The sequence below is a fragment of the Pithys albifrons genome, chromosome Z, assembly GCF_047495875.1.
Source record: "Pithys albifrons albifrons isolate INPA30051 chromosome Z, PitAlb_v1, whole genome shotgun sequence".
NCBI classification, from domain to species: domain Eukaryota; kingdom Metazoa; phylum Chordata; class Aves; order Passeriformes; family Thamnophilidae; genus Pithys; species Pithys albifrons.
The window spans coordinates 62,336,209-62,359,273 of record NC_092497.1 but is presented as its reverse complement, the minus strand read 5'-3'; the positions used below and the strand labels follow the sequence as shown (position 1 = coordinate 62,359,273).

At 43.7% G+C, this 23,065-nt stretch overlaps 1 protein-coding gene across 1 annotated transcript; it reads right to left on the bottom strand.

Annotated features, from left to right (window-relative positions):
* Window positions 1-6,067: 6,067 nt before the first annotated feature.
* Window positions 6,068-11,565, bottom strand: LOC139685050 (maestro heat-like repeat-containing protein family member 7). The gene is made up of 13 exons (XM_071581567.1): window positions 11,445-11,565; window positions 11,150-11,214; window positions 10,893-11,042; window positions 10,591-10,707; window positions 9,655-9,839; window positions 9,429-9,566; window positions 8,850-8,964; window positions 8,310-8,447; window positions 7,864-8,040; window positions 7,576-7,731; window positions 7,329-7,430; window positions 6,805-6,907; window positions 6,068-6,216 (listed from the first exon to the last, which is right to left on the bottom strand). The coding sequence occupies exons 1-13, from the start codon at window positions 11,563-11,565 to the stop codon at window positions 6,068-6,070; spliced, it is 1,716 nt and encodes a 571-aa protein (XP_071437668.1).
* Window positions 11,566-23,065: the final 11,500 nt, after the last annotated feature.

The window sequence follows — 23,065 nt, the reverse complement described above, 5'->3', positions numbered from 1 at the left end:
TCCATCTTTTGTTGGATGTGGGGGGAAACAGTGACTAAAAATGAGCAATCACCTTCCTTGTTTCAGTCTTTAATAACAAGAGCAGTTGTTTTCCAGGTACCTGCCCTCTGTGAGCTGGAAGACAGACACAGGGAGCAGAATAAAGCCTCCATGATCCATGAGAAAAGAATCAGTGGACTGCTATGCAACTCAGCCTCATACAAGTCCATGGTGCTGCATGATATTCACCCTTAATTAAAACTGCATCTACAGCTTTTCTGGTTCTAGGCCTATGCTTCTGATTTGGAGATACTCAGTTCTCTGTGATGTTGTAAAATAAAATCTGAATATGTTTAGATCCCTAGTCAAAATACTTGTTCACTTGATAATGAACCCCCCCCCCCCAAAAAAAAATGGTTTTGGCTCTGAATTGCCACATGAAGAGGAACCCTTGATTCTCATACAAGACCTTTAAACTAACTTAGTGTCAAATACTTCAGATTAGAGATCAAGTTTCCTTTCACTTCAGTGAAGTTTGATATTTCCTCTTGTCAGATCCAAAATCTTGTGAGGAGAACCCCTTCATTCACATCCATTCTGGGTCTTTTGTAAGATACACATGTGCTGTAGTCTCTAGTCAGTCTCTGGGATAACTGCACTAAAAATCAACCTGAAAACTCAGGGTCTACTTTCACAGGTAGCTTATCATCAGTGGCAGACAGAAAACCATGTACTTTTGTGGTAAAAATTTAAAACATTGGAATATACTTTAAATTTTGACCATCATCCTGCTTTTCTGAAGTTTATTTATCCAACCACCACCTAGAGCTACAAGTGGCAAAGATCTAGACCAGACAGCTTCTCTTCCCAAAGGAAAAGAATCTCACAAACTAACACTTAAGGATTTCTGTGCCAGGCAGGCGCAGAAATACTAGTTTATATAGCTTTGGCTGTTTTCCTATTACTTGTTCCATCTCTCAGTTTACATTTCATTAATGCAACAAAGGCTCCTGCCACCTGTAATAAGCTGAAGGAATAGAAAATCTTGATATCTATGGCTAGACCCACACACCTTCTTGGACAGTATAAAAACCTCTTTTAAATATGAAAAGTCTGTTGAGAACTAAGAAGGAAAAAAATACAATTCCCTGACAAATACACAATTAAAAGCATGAAAACTTAACAGGTTGAGGTGGAACTCTGTCAAAGTTGTCTCTTTTCTCAAGTCTGTTGGTGGAGAGGGAGAATGTCATACTTACCTGTATCTTCTCACATCCATTTTTCCCACTAGCATGCTCTCTCCAGAACTTAATGCCAGAAAAAACTGTGGCCTCCTAAGAGTGCTGAACTTCTTGGTAGGACAAGCAGAAATCAAAATGAGTGTGGACCAGCAGATATATTAGCACAAACCCTGCTTAAAATAAGGAATCAAAATTCCTATAAAATAATCACAGAGATTACTATAGAAAAGAAGGCAAAGGAAGCCATGAGAAAATAACTTGTGCCTTCTATGCATATTTAAGAACTAAGTAGTGTTTATAATATCCCTGAAACCACCCAATCAATAGAGATTTCTTTTCATAGAAAAAATATATTTGTCTGAATATTTCTCAAATGGAAGAGAGCTGTCAGTGGATAGAAAGCTGAAATACATTAGAAATGGACTTGATAACTGAGCTAAAAATCTGTACAACCACCAGGAAAAGCAGTAGGAACAATGTGAGGCTTTTGTGCAATATTACTGTCACTGTCACAGGAATGAAGTGTGATTCAGTTGGATTTATCCCTAGTAAAAGACATCTAAGGATATTGCTAGATAATCAGGTGGCTGACAAAACAGAAATAATAATGTTATATACGTGTTTCTCACCATGGCTGCAAGGTGATAGTGATTACATGAGCTCAGGCTGAGGAAAGGAATTGAACCAACAAATCTATCCATGAGATTAGAAAAATAGAATATTATTGACTTTAAAGACTGCAAGTTGCTCTGCAGAGCGAAAATTTCAGTGGAAGATGCTATTATTTTTTTTCCTACTTTGGTTTGGAAATAAAGGCAAAATCCATGACAAAAATGACACAATCTAAAAAAACAGCATATATGTTCAGGGTTTTTCCAAAATGCATTTTAAAATAATGGCTAAAACAGAAGCACCTTAAATGCAATTGTAAACAAACAATTGTCTTGGAGATGCTGGCTTTCTGCTGAGACCTCGGAGGTGCCATAGTTTGGGCCAGCTCACATTTTTAATGATAAAAAAAAAATTAAAGCTGTCAGTGGTAACATTTGCAAAGGAGAAAAAGGCAAAGCCAGAAGCCAAGAGAACCCACTCTCTGGTGAATATCTTGTGTTTAATCAAAGCATTTCTGGCTTCCACAAACAAAACAAAACAAAACAAAAAAACCAAGACCAAAACCCCCAAACAAAGAAAGAATGAAGAGAAAAATTATGATGTCTAAAGTTACACAGCTTGGACATCTACCCTTGAAAATCTCAGCCCATGGGCCAGTCCATGGATATTTTGACCTGTGAATGCCTCTAAGGTATTTATTCCTTTATGTGCACACGGAGATATCCAGTGTTTATTGGCTGCCAAGGATCCCATGAATCTGATCTCCAAGCCTTTAGGAGTTGCTTTCTAAAAGTGGTAAGCCTCCATCTGCTCCCATGGGTAAGTTCTACTTCTGACCAGTTTTTAGCACATCTGGAAACCAGGCCCTTGATTTAAAAAGATATTAAAAATATCTTTTAAAATGCTGTGCAGTCTTATGGCTTTGCCTTGCTACAGAAACAGGTACATGAAATGTTACTGGCATTTTAATTACATCCAAATTGATTACTCTGTAAAACCTTTCCTGTAAAATGGCCTCTAAAGGAAAAATGAAAAGGCAATCAAGGGACTGCTGACCTTGCAAACTTCTCCTGCATTTATCAGAGAATGAGGTCTTTTTAATTGGCTCATAGAACAAATTCACTCTTACTGATAAGTGGATTCATACGGACTTGTTGATTTCAAGGTACAAACACCAACATGAATTAAGTGGAAATGTGAATACTTGCTTCTATGAGGTCTGTAGTATTAGAGATTCATAGTTCACCATATTAACAAAATTAAGATTTAATTAAGATTCGGTGCTTTTTTTTTTTTTTTTGTGCTAACAGTCACCTCTTCCACACTCTTTGTAACACAAGATACAGAGTTTATAGCAACGTGGACCATGGGTTGGTAGGGCATTGCAGAAGGCTGTTGTGTCAGCACTAAACATTCACATTTCCCAGGGCACCCCTTTTGGCCTTTAATTCCAAACTACAACTCTGCTTGCAGTAGAGGTTCACACCTATAGCCTGTATTTGCAGTTGGTTCTTAATTCCCTGTTCAGCAAAAAAAAAGTGCTTTATCTCAAATCAAAATAAAGGGAGGGAAGAGTCAGGTTTAGGGTAGGTATAGAAAGAACAAATACATTTTTTTGCAGGTACATTGAGAAGTTGTTTGCACATACTGCATAAAAGGCAGCAGAAAGATCAAGTTTGCAAGTTCAGGGTTGTCAATTTTTTCAGACTGATTTCTTAAGGCCAGACACTGAACATAATCAGTTAGAAAATCAAAGCCATAGGGGTAGTTCAGAGAATATTGGCAACTATTCTGTCATGGTGTTTTTTGCCTAAAGCCCTGACCATCCTTTGATTTGAGTAATTATGGGAGATCGAAGTAATCATACTGTGCCTGTTGCACACAGTTCCTTGCCAGGAGTAATCTGTGAAACAATGCTGACAAGTTCACACCACCAGATGTTGCCAGACAGTCACAGGCCAGTGAATACACTTGGGCAGCTGAAAATGTTTCTGGGGAGATAATTTTAGCCAACACTCACCTCAGATATGAGGGCTTGTGGTCAGTCTCCAACAAGGCAGTGCAACTATGATACTGCCAAAATGAAGGTAGTGTATGCATAAACCATGGAGCCTGAAGAAAACCAGCAACTGCAGAGGATTTAATTTCTTTACATATCCCTTTTTTTTAATAAATGTTTTGGTGAAGTCTATTATTTAAATAGTGAACACTTCTGACATATCGTTAGCTACGAGGTTGATGAAGGTCTGGTCCACTTTCTTTCACTCTCTACTTCTCTGAAAGCATCACCCCAGCGCTTTTTCAGAAGCTCTTCCATCATCACAGCTGACAAAGCATTTCCAGAAGCCCTGAGGATCCTAGGACCCTTGGTCAGCAGTGAGGTGTGGAAGCTGTGAGAGGCACCAGGAGAAGGGGAAGAAAGTTGTGTCCTGAGACTGTCAAGGAAGGAGACATTTATTTCCTTTTATTTGACTAAAGGGTTGCAGGAGCCCTGTTAGTGCTGCCAGTGGGGTGACCTCTTGCTGGACTGGGAGAGTCCTGGGGTCTAGTGTCCCTCCTCTTTTTGGGCTGCCAGGTCCCCCAAGGTGAGTGGTTCCTGCCCTGGTTGGGAGTGGAGGGGCTGCAACTGCCTTGCCCCGGCTCCTCCTGGGACTGGTCCTGTCCTACAGGAACATGCACAGGTGGGGTTTGGCTGCAGGAGAGGATGGTCTCTAATGTGCTGGGTTTGTCTGCTGGAGCTAAAGCTGGAGCTGGAACTAGAGCTGGATCTTGCCATGAGGCTGTTATTCTCATCCATTACTGCATCAGAGCACAGCATCCCCTGAGCCTCCTTGCTGCATTGGCCAATAATTACATTGATGAGTCCATGGACTAGATGTTCAGTATATGTATCCAGGAGAGGCTGCAGTAATGGTGCAAATATTTCAGCATCTGAGCCATAGGCACAGAGGTTGTGCAGGATGCTGCTCTGTGAACTCTTCACCAGCCACCAGTGGTCCTGGTGTGTATTCCTTTCAGCCTCTGGAATAACCAGAGCCAGACAGGGTCCAGATGACATTGTCCTCTGAAAAGTTCTGCCCAGACCTTGGGCAAGAGGTCACCCATGAGCCCTGGCTCTGTATCCCTCAGCTCAGCTGGGGACATGTCTCCTGTGGAGAAGAGAGAGCAGGCACCACAGAGTGGTGGGGGTTGTTATTGGCCAGATGTCCAGGAGCAATCCCTGCCAGGCTGGTGTTCTCTCATGACTCTTTGGATGAGGTGATGACAAAGTGTAGATAGCCTTACTTGCCCTGCTCAGAAAGCCTGACAGCCTTTATTGTTCTTCTGCAAAGTGGGCACAATTGATTTCTCTGAACCCACCATAGGATGCAGCCCAGGTAGAACTGGTGTTGACAAAGAGCAGAAGCCACATCCTTACAAGTGTCCTGGCAAATAGGGCACTTGCAGCATGTCCCTGTGGCCGTATGTGCTTGTTGCAGCAGGCTGTGCAGAGCTGAGGACCAGGAGCTGCTCCCATTAGCAGTCCTGCTTGGCAGGAGTCCTGCCATGAGCCAAACTTGCCCATACTCTGCTGGCTCCCATATGTAAGCAGTGAGGGACATTGCATTGCAATCTAGTCCCTTGTGATACCACAATCCACTATTTAGTGATACCACCCTCCACCATCCAAGTCTGGCCCACCCACCATGCAGTGGTGCAGCCCTGGAGGAGCTCCACATGAGCCAGCTGAAGAGGCATCTCAGACCCCCCAAAAATCCAGCCAGCAACACACAGGCAGGACACAGATGGCGGTTCATGACTGGTAGACCATCCGTGACATCTCCAAGGACACATTTCTCAGGGATTCCCTACACCTCTGGGATCTGCTCATAAGCCCTGGCAGAAGCATTAGGGCCTCAGCTGAAGCTGACCAAATGGTCAAGGGCTTTCTGGCCACTTGTCCTACCATGCTGCATGCCTGGGTAACTCCCTGCACAAGGACCCTTTTTCTCCTCTTCCCCAGTGCCCTGCAGGATACTAAGGACCAAAATAAAAAACTCATGGCCCTCTGCATTTGTTAACATAATTTTTATATTCCCATGGCAGGATGAAGGAAAGCTGATCTGTGGGTCAGAATAGGCCAGGAGGCACTTGGCTTCCAAGAAGGCTTAGGTAGCCTTAAGCAGATGAAGATCCCACGATAAGCTCTGGCCAGAGTTTGAGAAGGAGAGGCAGCTATTGACCCAGAGAGAAAGCTATCTCCTCCATATGCTGTGGAGCTTGTCTTGTAGAAGCTGGAATCTAAAGGGCAACCGATGTCTTGGTGCAGTTCTTAGGATGTACAGTGTTTGCTCAGCCAGCATTGCAATGGAGGGGCTGATGTCATTTGTCATTCCTAGGAGGGCTGGAACACAGAAGAATGAAACCAAGATCAGACCCCAGGTCTGCAAAACTCCCAGAGCTCTTCTGACAGGGACTCTCACCCAGCTCTTCCCATAGCCAGGAGGGAGCAGGGCCCAGTGGGATCAGCTGGAAGGTGCTGGCCATAAATGCCTCACATGCCCCTGAAATCTCTGCTCTTCCTGCTCCATCCCTTACCCAAACAGGGAGCAGAGCTCTTCACAGCCAGGGCAGGGATTGCAACTCCCTGTCCAGGCTCTTTACCCCTCCCTGCTCAGCCCCCATTGACATCCCCACCCCTCACTCACCATCACAGATGTTCTGGAACTCATCCTGCTGTGCCCTCACATGCTGCCCAGCGAGCCCTGGGAACACACACCCTGCCATGGCCCCAGTGCTGCCAAGCTGGCCACACACACTCCTCCCCTGGCAGGGCTGAGCCCGGGATCTTCCCAGAACATGACACCCCAGGGGCGAGAGAGGGTGGCAGGGACCATGACCCTGCACTTGGACTTGGAGATGAATCCTGCTTCCAGTGCAGCAGCCAGGGCTGGGCTGAGCTGTGGCAGCGTGGGGAGGGGTTGTGGCTCACCAATGAACTTGATGGCCGTCTCTCGCATGGACTCCTGTGGGCTCTCCAAGTATGTCAGGGACTGACGCCGGTACTCCTCTGTTGTCCTTCTGTTCTCTGACAGCTGGAGAGAGCACAAGAGGAAGTTCAGAAGGGTTGGCACAGCCTCTTCCCATTGACCAGATGGTCCCTGTGCCCAGGACTGCCTGCTCCTGCTCAGACTTCCATGACACCCAACCAGCAGCTGCTGGTGTGGGGTTTGAAGGGAGCACAGGGCTGGGTACTCCACAGTTTGCCTCGGTGCCACTCTGGTGCCAAAGCACAGTTGGGCCAGGGCTCCATTGGCACCTTGGCCTGGGGCTGAGAGGAGCCTGGAGAAGAATCCACAGGGCCACATGCCCGAGGAAAAGGGGCAGTGTGTGAGGTGGAGCCTGGTGCCAATGGGTGCAGCAAGGGACAGGAGCACAGCTGCCATCCCCACACTCTGGGTGTTGGGGGAAAAGGGCTTCTTCAAGCTGGGTCTAGGGCTTTGGAGCTATCCTTACCAGGCACTCACTGACTCTCCATGGCTGTTCCCTCTCCAGAAGTTGCCTGTACTTCCTCTTCTTCAGGAACTTCGTTGCTTGAAGCAGGGTTTCCAGAGAAGTCTGCAGAGCAGCAGAAACTGGAGATGGTACTGCAGCCCAGCAGCTGAGGCCAGGAGGAGGCTGAAAAGCTGCAGTCTGTGAGTTACCAAGGCTAGAGACAGCTGGGCCACCTCCCATGGGGACACCAGCATCTCAAAGTACTCACCTCTGCCACACACTGGTTCTCATCATGCAGGTGGTAGAACAGTGGAAGGAGACTTTGGTGCACACATGTCTTCAGGTGCCTTTTTCCATCTTTCTCTACATAGACTAGCATGTCTCCAAAGAGGCGAATGGAGAGCAGTCTCACTTGGGTGGCATCCTTGTGGAAAAGATGAGAGCAAGACCTCAACACTAGTTTCTCCAGGACCACCTGGGCATGGGCCTGAAAATCTGCAGGGTACAAAATATCCTGCAGCACACAGCCCCCATGGTAGGGGGCACAGAGTCTTACATGATCAAATAGTAGCACCAGTGTCTCAGCCAGCTGCAGAGCCATGGCAATGGCAATTGGAACATCTTTGTCCAGGAGCACCTTGCTCAGCACAGAGAGGGTCAACTCAACTAGCTCCCCATCTGTATCCTTCAATAGCTCCATGAGGCTTTCGGTAAGGCTGTGCATTCTTTTGACCTGTGGGGAACACAATGCTGTGCTGTGAAGCCATGGAAGGCTGCTCCACCAAAACTATTCCAGTGGTGCAGCCCCATGCTGCAGGCTTGGGGCCCAGAAACCAAAGTCCTCCCCCAAAGGAATCAGAAAGTTGAATGGAGAGGCAGGAGTGTTGGGAGCATCTGCCACAGCTCCCAAAGCCCAGCCAAGCCCAAGGTACTGCATTAGCCAGCACTCCTTACCCAGCCCTACACTGCCAGCAGAACTTTAGCCAGTGGCCCCCTTCTCACCTTCAAGGGACTCTTGCAGAGTGTAAGGAGGCCTCTGAGAACCAGGAGACGCATTTCTTTGCAGTCAGTCTGCAGATGACTTATCAGGAGCTGCAGGATGGTGTCAACCAAATTTTCTGTTTCAAGGTAGTTCAGGAACTGAAAGACACAGGTTGCATCACACAATAATGGCGTGCCTGGCTAGCAGAAACCCAGCACAACACAGGACATGGGGCATGGGCAGCATCTCAGCCCAGCCAAAGGCAGCAGTGACTCTGCAGAGCTTCCCTGGGCTCCCTGCCCTGTGCAGCTATCTTGTCCACTCTGCTGTGCTCTCCTGCCCTTAGCGGCGTCAGATTCCTCAACCTTGAGTAGCCATATCTGAAGTGAGGGCTGGTACCAGGGTGGCAGGAGACAAGTGTCACCCCACCATCAAGGGATCAAGGGCACAAAGCCCCTCTGCCCCAGCTACACCGACTGGGCTCCCCCCACAGCAATGGCTACGAGAAGGCAGAGTGGCAGGAGACAGCCGGGTGAGGCAACAGTCACCATCAGGCTCACCTCAACAAGGAATGCCATGGCAGGGACTTTCCAGTGTGACTTCTCCTGGATGAGCAGCATGACCAGGTAGCGTGCGATCCCTTCACGCATGGGCTTGGAGACATGGCACATCTCCCTGCCAGGAGGAAGAAGACACCATCAACCCTGAGCAGGGTGGGCAAATCTCTCCCAAGGCTGACTCACAGAGGCCCAGTCTTTCTCCACCATCTGTACTCCAAAAAAAGGCAGTGGCAAACACTAGCAGACTCCTTTTGGGAAGGACATTGGAAAGTACTTAGGGAAGTCATCCAGGCTCTGTAGCTGGCCCTCAGTGCAATCTGCCCTGCTCCAGCAGGCTGCCCGTGGTGGGACTGCTTAAACAGAATCCCTGCTCTGTGCCATCAGTCCAAGCCCCACAGGAGGGAGGGCTGATGCCTTTGAAGTTGGCTGCTCCCATGCACCTGCCTCTCCCAGACATTTTTTTCTGCTGCGCCATAACCCTGCTGGTGACATAACCCTCTCACCATGACCACAGGGACTGTGTGGGGCTCCCTGTCTGCAGGAAAATGATGGGCACAACAAGGAGAAAGAGGATCTCACCTGGCCAGCAGACCCACTGCATAGTGGTGGGTCTCAGGGCAGAGCAGAGTGTCCCAGCCCTTCTTACACTCAACTGCCAACACCACATCCTCGTGTTGCAGGCGGCAAAGCAGTGCTTTCACTGTCAGCACTGCAAATCTGTGTGCAGAGCAAAGTTCAAGTAATGTTGGGTGCCCTAGCCCCAGCCCCAGGGCATGGGAGGGACAGAAGGACTGGGATGGAGCACCTCTTGGGGTTGGTGGGATGGTGGTGTTTCTGTCGGCATTTCCTCCAGAAGAAGTTCATGGGTTTTGGCATCTGCTCTGTGCTGCAGAAGACTTGGACGAGCAGAGCCACGAAGAGGCGGGGGAACACCACCACTGCCTGTCGGGACAAAGGCATCCGGATGATCTCCCACAGTGCCCTGGTTGCCTGCAGAAACCAAAACACTCAGAGACCATGCTCAGGCATTGCTCTGGTCTGAGAGAGCAGCTGGGGGAGCAGCCAGCCTGGCTCTCTCTAAACCTGCCCCTAGTCCAGGCTTCCAGCCCAGTGCCTGAGGCAGGAAGATGCAGAAGTTGGGGAGGATGGAGAGCCGACAGAGATGAATAGAGAAAAGCAAGAAAAGGCCTGGTCAGAAACTCACAGCCAGGGCAAAGACTTCCTTGCCCTCCCCGTTGGAGGTGCACGTGTGGTACAGCGGCCAGTCCTCCAGCACACAGGGCAGCTCTGACAGCACCATCTCGGCAGTCCTGCTTGAAGAGACCATCACCTTCCACATGGACACAGCAGCTCTGCAGGGCCAGAGCTCTCTGTCAGTGGAGTCTCAGCCACAGCACCATAGCCTGGGCAACTACAGGGGCCCAGGCTGGCTGTCAGCTCTGCCTCTACCTACAGCCCCTCAGCAGCAGCATTCAGGAAGCCTGTCCCTGCAGGCAGCCATTGGCCAAGTGAGAGTGCCTTGAGGGGCAGGGAGGAGCATGCCAGCATGCTCTGGGTCTGACATGCCAGACTGAGAAATGGAGCAGCCAGAAGGGTCCTGGAACGCTCCATGAGTCTGTCAGCCCACATGGGATAGCCTCTACAGGATGATGGGCTATAAAGTTTGGTGAGCCCTGAGCCCCCAACACAGGTGGGTCCCATACCTGCCACATGATGGAGCACAGCACAGGAGGGTCACTACCACATCCTTGGGGTGTGCTTGGGTCAGATCCAGAATGCTCTTATCAAGTCTGTGCTCAGCAGACACATCTGTGTTGTTCTTGAGCCACCAGTGGATATATGTCACAATGGTCGGCACCTGGAGGAGACATAGGGGAGAGTTGGAATGCTGACAGAGGGAGCCACATCCTCAGCTTCTGCAGATAATTGCTTCCATTCCCATTCCACTGTGCTGGCCTAAAAGGTGTCCAGGTGTCCAGATGACCCAATTTGAGGGGGCACAGAATCCCCATGGGGCTTGAGCCTCGGCTTCAGGCTACTTACGTGCTTCAGATTGGAGATCTCACTCTGCACAAGCAAATTCAACATGGCAGCACAAGCCTCTTTGTTATAGCGATCAGAATTTGTCATGCCCTCAATGGCTGTGATGGCGATCTCTTCACGTTCAGTGGACTTCACAAATTTCCAAAAGGTCTGCAGAAGAGTCAAGAAAAGAGGGTTGTCCCATCAAGTGTTTGAGTGGTGGTGCTCAGCTAAACAGTAAGAGCATGCCTAGCCCAGGCAGAGATGGCAGCAAGTACCTGCATTCTATTGTTGAAACGCTTAAGGATGACCTCCTGATCTTCTGTTAGGACTGCAACTGGATCTGACAAAGACCAAGTAGAGATGAGGGGCTGTGGGAAAAGCTAGAGAACACAGTGAAGCCTTCTCAGACCTGTGCTTCCCAGGCTCGCAGATGCCCAATGAATGGAGCACAACTGCCAGGGGGTCAGGACTATTCCCTCTTTCCCCCTTTCCCTGGGGATGTCCACAGAGGATGGGATGGGGCCATGCTGGCTGCAGCCACTAGCCCTGTGTCCCAGCTCTGCTACTCACCTGCCTGCAGTGGCTGCAACTCCTCCATCCTTTGAGGTGGCCATTCTGGGGCAGCCCAAGGACCTTCCTTCTCTTTCTTCACACTGGCCAGTAAGGGCATGCTGGAGGGTCCCTCTGCCATCCCGCTGTCTGGATTCAAGGTACTCTGATACAGGAATGGGAGAGAAGGGGCAGCACCAGGGCCTGCCTGGGTGTACTCTGGGGTCTTGCTGCCAAATCACTCTCTGACCTCCAGGGTTTCTGAGGACACAGGGATGGGAAATAACTTGGGAAAACACAAGGTCAGCAAGGAACGAGGTGGCTGTGCGAGGGATCCTCACAGCAGCACTCTCTCCCATCATACACCGTGCTGTTCCATCATGTCCTTCTGGCACTGTGGCGTGTCACTGCCAGCACACATACCATGGTGGGTCACAAAGAGCCCTGTAACGCGTTGCCATGTCTCATGTCACAAAGAGCTCTGAAACCACGTGTGCCCTGGTGCCTCCAGCTGCCCCATCCCTTCAGTGCCATTGGCCAGTGCATCCTCATGGCCTCCCACCAGCTCACCCCTCAGGACTTCTCACCATCTCATCCTCTTGGGGCCTCCCACCAGCCCAATTTTCAGGGCCACCCATCAGCACCTCATTTCAGCGCCCCCAAACCTGGTGCAAGCAGGAACTCTGAGGCTGCCTCAGGACAGATTTACTTTCATTACAAAATATTTCTTGTATCAATATTGTGTCTATAACTAATTGTTCTTTCTGAGATGTCAGTTTCGAAGACACACATACCACATACTGAGCTCTTTGGTGGCTCTCTTCATTCAGCCTCCATTGCTCCTGCTTGCTCTTTTCTCACTCAATACAGATTCTCAGCAGTCCCACAGACAGCATGAGGGCATAACCTTGAACAACAGCCAAAAGGCCTTTGCCTTTATTCACCTTCCTTCAAGCTACTCGTTTGTTGTTGTTCATTTTGGAAACTGACAGGAGACAAGTTCCTGAAAGGTTAAAATGACTCCTTTGACTGACCACTCATTCTCCCCATGCTGTGAAACTTTCACTTCAGTTCGATGCCAAACTGTTGCCTGAAGTATCTTTGCAGATGAGAAAGGACAAACTCAAAAACCTGAACAAATCTTCTCCCTATAGCAAGATAGTGATTTTTTTTTAACATATAGGCACAAATTTCCACCAGGGGCTGACTATATTCCTGCTTTTTTTTTTTTTTTAATTTCTTTACAGCCTTTTGGTGATAAAAGTTTTTATTTTGTTTTAGGCCTAGTAGTTAGACTTCTGTACAGAACATGTGTAGGAAAAGGTTTTACGGGAAACAATAAAAATCATAACAGTGCAACAGCCTAAAACAGAAGGCCATCTATCTTAGCAAGTTCAAAGGACATGAGGCACAACATTTTTGATGGCAAGGAAAGGAATAAGAGAGACAAAAATATTGAAGTAGAAAAAAAACAAAGAAGAAAGCTTTATAAAATCAAGAACACATATCACATGAAACAACAAACACCGTAAACATCAAATAAATGGGAAATTGATCACTAAGCCAATCTTCTGTTGTTATAACTATTGTAAAACACAGCAATAATTTTCAGATAAGTACAGTGGAACTAACATATTTGGTAATGGAGATATTTTATGTGTTCCCCGAAGAGGCATCAAATGAGTAATAGTATTTCTAAAGCATTTAGCACTGATTTCAGTACTAAAGGAAAATGTTGTTTCCTTGTAAACAGATTCATAAGACTGCACATACAAGATGTTTTGATATTTAGGTTATCAATGAGATAATATTAGAACCACGCTGTCACAGAAAACCATACCGTTTCCAGACAGTGTGGAATAAGATGTGTTTGGGAATCAAACACTCCACAAGGCAGGTTGGAACACCACTGTTTCCTGTGGTTCTGTAATGATACCTACCCAGGTGGACACACTCTTGCCTGTGCTTGGCTCCCAGTGAAATGCACCTTTGTTCCATGTAACACGTAGCACAAAAACAAGATTTTCCAAAGAGGCAGTGCTTGCACTGAGATGTTACTTCAACAGAGAAAATAACTTCAGTCTAAACAAGTGTTTATAATAATTGTTGAAAGTTCAAGGTATTGATGCTAATAAACAGATTAAAAAGAATTAAACTATTCAGAATGCCAATGATTTCAACTTGAACTTTGAAAACTGTAGTGTTGATTTCAGACCACAGGAAGAGAATTGTTCCACTGTTCATCTCTTTTTTTACCCAGCTCTTTCAAATGGTGTAATAAAATTTTTGTTGTTTTCCTTATTATTTCATGGTCAGGCAAAGACTTGCTACAAAAACCTCAGGTCATCTAAGCAAGCACTTTCCCTTTTCCACTATTTATGTGCAGATGGTTATTGCTCTCCACTGGGTTCATAACTAGAATCAAACTGGCCATGTGGCAGAGAGCTGAGAATATGTGAGAGCCCAGCAACCACAGATCACTGCTTTGTCATGACAAGATGGCTTATGTTCCTCCTTTCCCAAAGCATTCTAACTTCTTTGTCCTTGTAATGGAATATCCAATTGTTTGTCCAGCACAAATACAATTAAGATCTAAATCTCAGAATAAAACATCAATATTTCATTCTCGCTTGCCTAAACAAGATATATTTGATTGCAATTTCCATTATTTGCTGTGATGTCTGCTAATTCATTTTTTTACATTCTATTTAAAAAAAAATGTCCAATATATTTGCCTAATTCTTAAACAATTTCCTTACTCTGACCTTAAAAATGGTAATTTTTTGTCTTGGCCTTACAGACACAAACACAATAGTCCTCAGCTAATGCCAGGGATTGCTGAGTGTGTTTCAGATTTCTGAGTTTGTGGAGTATTTGTCTCCACAAACAGCAGAAGTTCAGAGAAACTGGCTTGTGCTCTTTTTCACCTATTTCTCTCCACACACTGAAATGTCCTTAGAATTATACTCTTCTTCCCTTCCACTTATGCTAAAAGTTTGAGTGTTAACATGCAGGGGAAATCATGGGAGTGGGGACCAGGCATGGCGGATGAAGGTGTCTGGACTGAAACTAAGCCTGGGAAAAGGGGAGGAGTGTTGAAATTTCTGCCTTTGCTTTTCAATGCCTGAATCAGCAATTTAATGTTTTGTTAACTGACAAATTAACTCCCCCTGATTTCCAATAGAGGAGTGAAACAAAGAAACACTTCTCATAAACTGTGACTGTATTCATCAGCAAACAAGGACTCGTTATTTGGCTGATGCAGCACCAAGCATGACACCACATCTAGAAGTGATGTTTCCAGGAAAGTAAAATACCAAATTTTTTTTTCTTTTCAGAGTCAAGGCCAAATTCTCCCCACACTAAAATATCCTCCTTTTTTAATATATATTCAGGTGAGAATTGAATCTTGCTACCTGTATTATAGGAGGGGTTTTGCATTCAAAAAGAGATTGAAACTGTCTTTTATCAAAGGAGAGAAAGATTATGGACACAATATTCTCCACATACTTTTGGTTTGGTTTAGTGTTTTTTCTTGGGTTGATTGGTTTGGTTTGTTTACTTATGGCCTAGAGTATGCAGAAAGGTAAAGTGCCTGGCAGGTGGATGTCTGTCAAACACGCATAAGGAGGCAGGCTTTTATTCCTAGATTTGACAGTAAAAACCCTGCTTTGTCTTTTCACTTCTTCACCTGAGCCTTTGGCAAATATTTGCAGTTTCTTTATCTTGAATACTGACAAGAAGGTGCTTCTTTCTTTTTGTTTGTTTGGTTGGTTTTGGTTGGGTTTTTTTTGTTTGTTTGTCTGTTGGTTGAGTTTTGTTTTCTTTTACTTTGACTTAAATCTAGAATTTTTTCAGGTTCCCCTTATAAGAAGACAGTCTTTACGGAAGGACATAGCCAGCATATGAGATGAGGCTTTGTGTCCATGAAATGTCCAGGTCCCGAGTACTTCCCTGGACAAGATCAAGATGGTGAAAATTATACTGCTGGACAAGAAGAGGGAGATATATCTTCCATGGACAGGCAAGAAGATTTTCCAGTGAGTATAAGGATGCAGGACACCTGAACCCCAGGATCCCTGCAGGATTTGTCTGTCTCTCTCACATGCTTGTATGACACATAAACACACGGGCTCACAGCCATTCATCTGGATGAGGAATAGTCCACACTATTTAAAGCCTAGGAATAGTATTCCAGATTTTTTTCTGAACCACCATAGACAGTTGACTGAACTATCTCTGACAACAGCCAGAATGAGGTGTAATTACTGAAAGCTCCCTTTAATCCTAGTTTTGTTCATTTCCCACAGTTCCCACCAGAATATTTCACACAACATTTAGTTCTCCTGAAGATACTCAGGCAACAAATGACATTTGCTTTTGGAAGAGACACAGTGAAGCCTGAATGAAGTACCTTCCACTTGAAATACCTTGCCCTGGCACGTTTCCACCAGCTCATCTCCCCTGGGGGAAGACAGTGATCCTGGCAGACCTGAGCAGCATGTTCAGGAGACAGGATGACTCAAACAAGGGTATCACCACTTCAGATTTAACAACATTTGTGCAAACATCACATGAACTGATCCATAGACACATTCAATCAAGGCTGAGGAATGTACAGAGAGATTTTTAGAGTCAGGGAGGAGCAGCACTAGAACAACCTGAAACAGCACTCACAGTCAAAACCAACCCAAGTGAGCAAATAATGGAAGAGGCAGTAGTTGCATGTGAAGTTCACACCAAGTGAATTATTTTGTCCATCCCAAAACTGATGTGCATTTTCAGGCCAGTGACTTTTTGCTTTGTTGCTTTTTTTTCAGTGTAACAGACTTTATGTTGTCTTCTCCCACGCTCCAAAGTTCAGACAAGTAAGGCGGCCACCTAAGTGTTAGTGAGCAGGTTTCGAAACCTGTTTCTGAATCCACTAGACTCAAAAGCATGGATACTCTGTATCTGATGTTGCAGGTAATATTCGCTTTTTTAAATGGGATTCTATTTCCTGTGCAAATATTTTTAGTTACTTGAGAATAAAACTTGGAGTCCAGTTGTTCCCACACTAGGTTATACCACATCTGTAAGAAGGGAGAACATGACTAAGATCCTACTTCCCATTCTGTAGCCAACTAATCTAAGAAATAAATGCAAAATTTAATTATTTTTTACTTGTTTGCCAGGAATCAATTTTACAGGGATTTCTCACTTATATATGTAAGTCCAAATATCAAGTTCAGGTAAATTTTTCAGAAAGATGTACATTTATTTCTTAAGCTTCTTCTATTCATGGTGTTGTATTTAGACCAAATTTTCTAAACAATTAGCAGGAACATCCTTTGCCATAAGTACAGAAATAAACATGAAAGGATGGATTCAGGACCAGCAATTAGTTTCCACAAGATCAAGAACACTTTGGGACCTGCATGCCCACCATACCAAAATCACCTTAAGGTGTGCTGGTTATCAGTTATCACAGGTGTTGGAGGAAAAAATGTCTAAGCATCTGAGATGAAAAGGTAAAGGCAGGAACATAGCTGTGTGCAAATCAGAGTTAAAAGTTTGTTTTGCTACACTTCAAGGAGATCTTACCTGACAGCAGTAGGCACACAGATGAGTTTCAGCTGAAAGACAGCTACACACAGAAACCAAAAACAGGGGTAGATTTTACAATCACGTAAAATTTCCAGAGCAAAAAATAGGCAATAGGGAACTTTTAGTTTGAGCGCTTATCCAAAAGTGAGGCTAGTGTGAGCAACCAAAAAGTCCATCCTGAAGCTGAGAAGCTTATTCAACTGGGATGGAATATCATTCATTTGCATGAAAGAAGCAGGATCCATGAAACACTCTTTCCTGGACAGCTTTATTCACAGGAGCCATACACCTTAGGGAACATTCCTAAAGCATGCTGTAGGCAATTTCACATACTCAAGACCAACTAATTGCCTTTCAAGTTGATCAAAACTCAGATGCCAAGTATTTGTTATATTCCATTAATTATTGTTCCTACTCTTTTTCTTTCTCTGCAGCACATTGATTTATACATCGGCAACCCAACAGCTCCCTAGAGGCAGGTGGCTACACTCCAGATGGCAATGTTTCATCAGCAGTGGGCTTCTCTGCTCAATTTTATTTGCATCTGCTGTCTCCTTGTCAAACTTCTGTGCACATTTATTATTGTTTGCAGTTTGCTATTTCATTCAATTACTTGAAGGTTTTGAGCCCTAGGGATAATCTTGTTGCAAATCGTTTGTGTAATGACAACACTCTCACTTAATTGTATTAAATGCCAGGATCTGCATTTAAAACAGCATTAGCCATACGGCACAGTCACACAGAGACCTGTGAGTTGATAGATGTTACAGAGGGGCATAGTATAGGGAAGAAGGATCTCAGAAATGTCTGTGGTAAAATTCTATCCTGTGTTGAAGTGGTTAGTATGGAGGTATCCTCCTTCTCTAAATATGTAAGGTACATGAGCACGTGCCTGGCAGGATCCACATCCCCATTCTGCACTGATACATAAATCTTGTCACTAGAACTTCCAGATCATCATGAGGCACAGCCCTGACTCAGATTCTCATATGGTTTCTTTCAATATGGGTCTTTTCTGACCTCTGCTTTTTATGTAGAAAATGTTTAAGAAATAAATTATGTTCACAGTTACTTCATTTAATTCATTGTACATACATGCTTTGCTGTGCTTTGTTTCCACATCTACATCTCTTTGGAAGTGGGGAATTCTGGAAGACATTTTGGTGCTGATAATATTAATCTGCCACTTAGAGTCAAAACTGTCTGGGGAATGTTGGAATAACTGACCCAATACTGTATCCATCAAAGCTTGACACTGGTCAAGTGTCATCCACCAACTCTGACACCATCCAGCCTTTCAGCAGAACACCAGAAAAAGCCTTGACTCATGGAGAAAAGTGAGTATCTGCATCAGTTTCAGAGACAATTGTATTATAGAAATAAAATTATTTCATACAGTATCAAGGCTTTTTCTTGATAGCATAAACTTAACTGTAACCCAGCACAGATCCCACAAGGTGCTGAAAACTCTTTCAGAGAGAATGTCTCTATAGATTCTGCTGAGTACACTGACCAAACTGCCACCAAATAACACCCTTGTTTTTAACTACTAGCACCGCAAGGTATTGTTTCCCATTAAATCCTGTTCATATAACACAGTGTAAAGGAATTAAATAAGAAACTGTTGAATGGCATTTGTGGAGGGGCTATTGTTTGGCTCATGTAGAAATCAGACGATTCCTAGATTCCAAGAAATATATACACTTGCATACATATTGATGATGAGGAAAGCAATTGGCCCTAATTTGCATTTTGATGAATAAGGCAAACTTTGGAGAATTCTATGGAATCCTGGGGACCTGGAAACCAGCTAAGAAGGGTTTTCCTCTGGTTTTCCTCTGTTGTGCGTTGTGCACCTCAAACAAAGAGGGCCATTCAGCTTTGGTGTGTCAATGAGGTCAGCTATGACTGAGTATAGAGATTTCTCTCAATAATTCTGTATAATTGATTGATACATCCTCAAATGACAAAGGAAATTGTGCACAAATGTGAATCCTGTTTTTTCAGTAATGAGCTTCCATCTGTTACTGCTAGATCTGGCTTTATGCTTCAATCCCTAAACAAAACTCAAGGTAAGTTTTGAATTGATTTCTCAACATACCACTGAAAATAGGGCCAAGCAATAATTATAGTTGAGAAAGCAAAGGCACACACAGCTGTTATGGAATTATTTTTGAGAAATAAGATCACATGCTTTCCAATTCCCAGGAAGTGATTTTCTTTTTAATAAATAAATGGAGATATGCCAAATGGTTTTGCATATCTGTTCGATGACAGAAGCTTCCCTAATAATGCTTCTCCTGCCTCCAGACATGTTCCTATTCTGCTTCCATTTAAACCAATAATTAAACTCCCCATGGCAGAGGAAGTGAGCTCTACCACAGCATTTTAGCAGCAGAGGTTCTTGAATCATTGAAATGCAAGGAGAATGCTTGCTTTATTTCCTTATAAAAGGATACCTAAAGAAATTATTTAAGGGAGGTTCTGCTCAGTGGCAGAAGAGAGGCTGAATTCAAGTGTCTGTTGTTCAGCTCATACAGTAGGTTTATGTTGGTTGAACTTTCATAACAAGAAATCTTTCAGTAAAGGACTACTAAGAAGTTAGAGAGGAAGAAAGAAATATTGGTATTTTATGATTGGAAGATACCAGGACTTCTAATAAAACAACCACGTGTCTTCTTCAAGGTCAAGAGCCAGAAACAGAAGAAATTTTTCATCAAGACAAATTTTATCCTCTTATGGCGAACATATAGAAGGAGACTGATGTTAATTGTATCACCTATTGCTGTTCAGGTATGGAAACATACCAAAAGGACAGAAGAATCTGGAAAATTAAGTTGCTTTATAGTCAGAGAATTTCCTTAATCAGTGTCCTGGCAACAGTACTTGTATTTTCTTTTTCCTTTATTAAGCTTCCCCCTTCTGCTCTTCCCAGCTTATACTGAAATGAACTCAGTATTTGAAATCCCAGTGTAACATACTCATTGCACACTGATTTATGCAAAACAGCAGACCAATAGTCACAGAGAAAATGGCATGCAACCAGTAAAGCTCACTTTTTATTGGGAAAATGGCAGGTGGGGCATGAATGAGGTATAAATCAATGTCAAGCACTAGCACTTTGACTTAATTATTCAACATTTCTGGGCGTTCATAAAACGCTGCTTGAACTTTGTCTCAGTGCATTGTTGTCAGTGGTAGGTTGGAAATTAATTGCTATTTTGACACATGGAAAGAGGAAAACAATATGTATGGAGATGGATATGCAGGTTAGGATTAAAATGCCAGAGCACATTAACAGAGATGTCAAACAGAAGTATTAGTTCAGATAGCAAGTGCTGTGACAAGTGCTTAATGAAGCTTATCATTTCTAGCCCTCATTACAGCCATTTCAAACACCATATTCCCTTTCAGGCACAATTGCCAGTGCTTCCTGTCCCACGTGGGTCCTGTGCAGGAGAACACAGGCTGTTTTTGTTACCTTGCGGTTGTTCTCACACTATGGTAAAGATGTTGCATTGCTCATGATCAGTAATCTCAAAAGCATCATGAATTCAAAACTATAACTTAATGATTGAGTTTCTTTATAGAAAAGATTTAAAGCAAAGTTTGAGCCAATCCCAAACATAACTCTCTAACTGTACTGGTCATAAAACTGTCTGGAGTCACTGTTCAGTACCAAGTCCATGTGGTGACTTGTAGTGGCTTCAAAAAACAAGCTGAGTATTTTTAGGTGGAGAAATGAAGAAAGTCTTCACAGTTGAAAACAGCAACAGCATTCTTGGAAAAATAGCTATGTTGCCTCTTTTATTGTGATTTCATAATTGTGTTCTGGTCCACAACTTGAGATTCTGAAATTGTTTTGCTGAGTCATGAAAATGAACTGGCAGTGATGGAGTACAAAGTACGTAACAGGGTGCTTAGATGTGGATTTGTTTTAATTGTCCCAACATGCTCATTTTTTTTCTGCTTCCACTAATTATCTTATCTTTTTCATACTTGCTTGATTTAAAAGGCATTTGAGAGAAAGGCCTTTCATGAAAAGCTGAATGGAGAAGCATGGAACCCATTTAGAATGGGGAGAAAAATGAGTGAAATGCCAGAAGGACAAGAATTACTGTTGAAATAATTTGAGTGGACAAAGTGTTTAAGGGGGGGAAAAATAGTAAAACCAATCACAAAAAGAGTTGTCAATAACGAAAAGTGAAGGATGATCCAGTATTCCAAAGGCTATTTCATGGCTTCAAGGTGTAGTGAGAAAAAACACCGCAGGTAGTTACTAGATGTTTCCCTCAACACTTCTTTATTTTTTTAAACACTAAAGACATGGCAGATATAGTGAAAATATTTATAATTTCTATCAATTTCTCAAAAATAAATCAGTATAGACTGTTTTAAAGTTCTCCTTCCCTCCCCCCCCTCCCCCCCACTTGCAGGTAATACCAAGAGACTAATGAAAAAGAATATATTTCCATGCAATATATTCCACTTCAGAATTGTCTGTTCTTCAATTCAGAACTGGCAACTTTTCATGAATAGGAAAAACACTAGAACTGCAGTTTCAAAGTGGTACAAATTGCAATTCAAAGGTTGCAGAACAGTGCAGGGGAAAAATAAATATGTGAAATATATTAAATAGTATTTAAAAGTTAAACTTATCAGGCCTATAAATTGAATCCTACTGTTCACACATGATTTTTATAAAGGAAAGGAATAATTTTTAGAAAAAAAATTGTTAATCCTCAAATTACAGTTTTGAGGATTTTTTCTTTCCTAAAAATTAGAGTCAACTTTTCTATTCTTAATTTTTAAACTCATGTTTGGTTCAGACACTGAACTGTGAAATTCATTATTTGCCTTATGGTGTTTGGAACTGAAATTAAATTCTAGTAGTACTATAGAAAAATGGGAAACAGTCCTGTTGCAGACACAAGATAAATGTCGTTCATTTCAGTATCCTTAAAACATGCCTAAGGGTAGTTTCTCATTTTTACCCACAGAGTAGTGTGAAAGTCAATGCAACTGTAATAATACTAGAGATGTGATTCAATATCCCAATTATTGTTAAATGCACAATCTACTTTTCAACCACCTGCTTTCACATTTCTAGTAGGGCACAGCTCAAGAGTTCATGCACTGCTCTGAAAGAAAGCTTATAATTCATGTAGAGGAGGTCTTCAGAAATAAGCTTTTGTGGATGAAGTAACGTAGATTCGTTGAAAACAAGGGCCATGAAACAAGAAGGAAGATATCACTTCTTTCCTGAACTCCTATGTTCTCTTTTTTTGTCCGTTCACTAGAAAATTTGTTCTAATTAAGTTGATGATTCTTAAGGAGAGATGTCATACTGTGTTTGAAAAAAGACAAGCCCCACCATGCTGAGGTGGATCATTCATAATTCAGGCACTGTTTTAAGATCTTGAAGATGAATTCAGAAGATATTTTCTAACTAGCGCATTTTGATTCTTCTGAGAAAGCCAGAACATAGAGGAACAGATCACAGCACATCTTTAAACCACTCAGTCTAAAAGATTCTCACAGAATCTCATTAAATCAACAATCACTGTGCCAGAATGTCAGAGCAGTGACTGAGGAGCCAGTACCCGGCAGGAGGGTAAGAGAAGGCAGCTGGAACCAGAGACAAGTGGGATGTAAGGAGAAACCTTTCTGCCCTCAGGATTGGCAGGGAGTATTGCAGATTTCTCAGCTTGGTTGTTTTTCAGGGGGTGATGAGACAAAACCTGGGGCAGTCTGTTTTGATCAGCACCAGCAACTGACTCTGCTTTGAGATGGCGGCTCACACCCTTCAGAACTGAGCACCACTGTGGTGCTGTCACTATACAGAGTGAGCAGATCATCAACACAAAAGGATGTACAAACCAGTTACTTTGGCAATTTCTCTCCAAAAATGAGGAATCCAATTGTTTATGCTGTCTACAAAGTCTGCATATCAAGAGCCTGCTATTTCACTTCACATCCGTGTTCATAAAAATCCACAGATTCTTAGCAAGTCCTAAAAATTTGAGGTGTGAACATAAACTTCCATAACTACAATG

Excerpts from the sequence above, each read along its gene's own strand:
- LOC139685050 (XM_071581567.1), bottom strand. The coding sequence starts at position 11,565 with ATGGCAGAGGGACCCTCCAGCATGCCCTTACTGGCCAGTGTGAAGAAA. Across the intron at positions 11,215-11,444 it reads GTTGCAGCCACTGCAGGCAG|ATCCAGTTGCAGTCCTAACA; the intron begins GTGAGTAGCAGA and ends GGTCTTTGTCAG. Across the intron at positions 7,431-7,575 it reads AGAACCAGTGTGTGGCAGAG|ACTTCTCTGGAAACCCTGCT; the intron begins GTGAGTACTTTG and ends GCTGCTCTGCAG.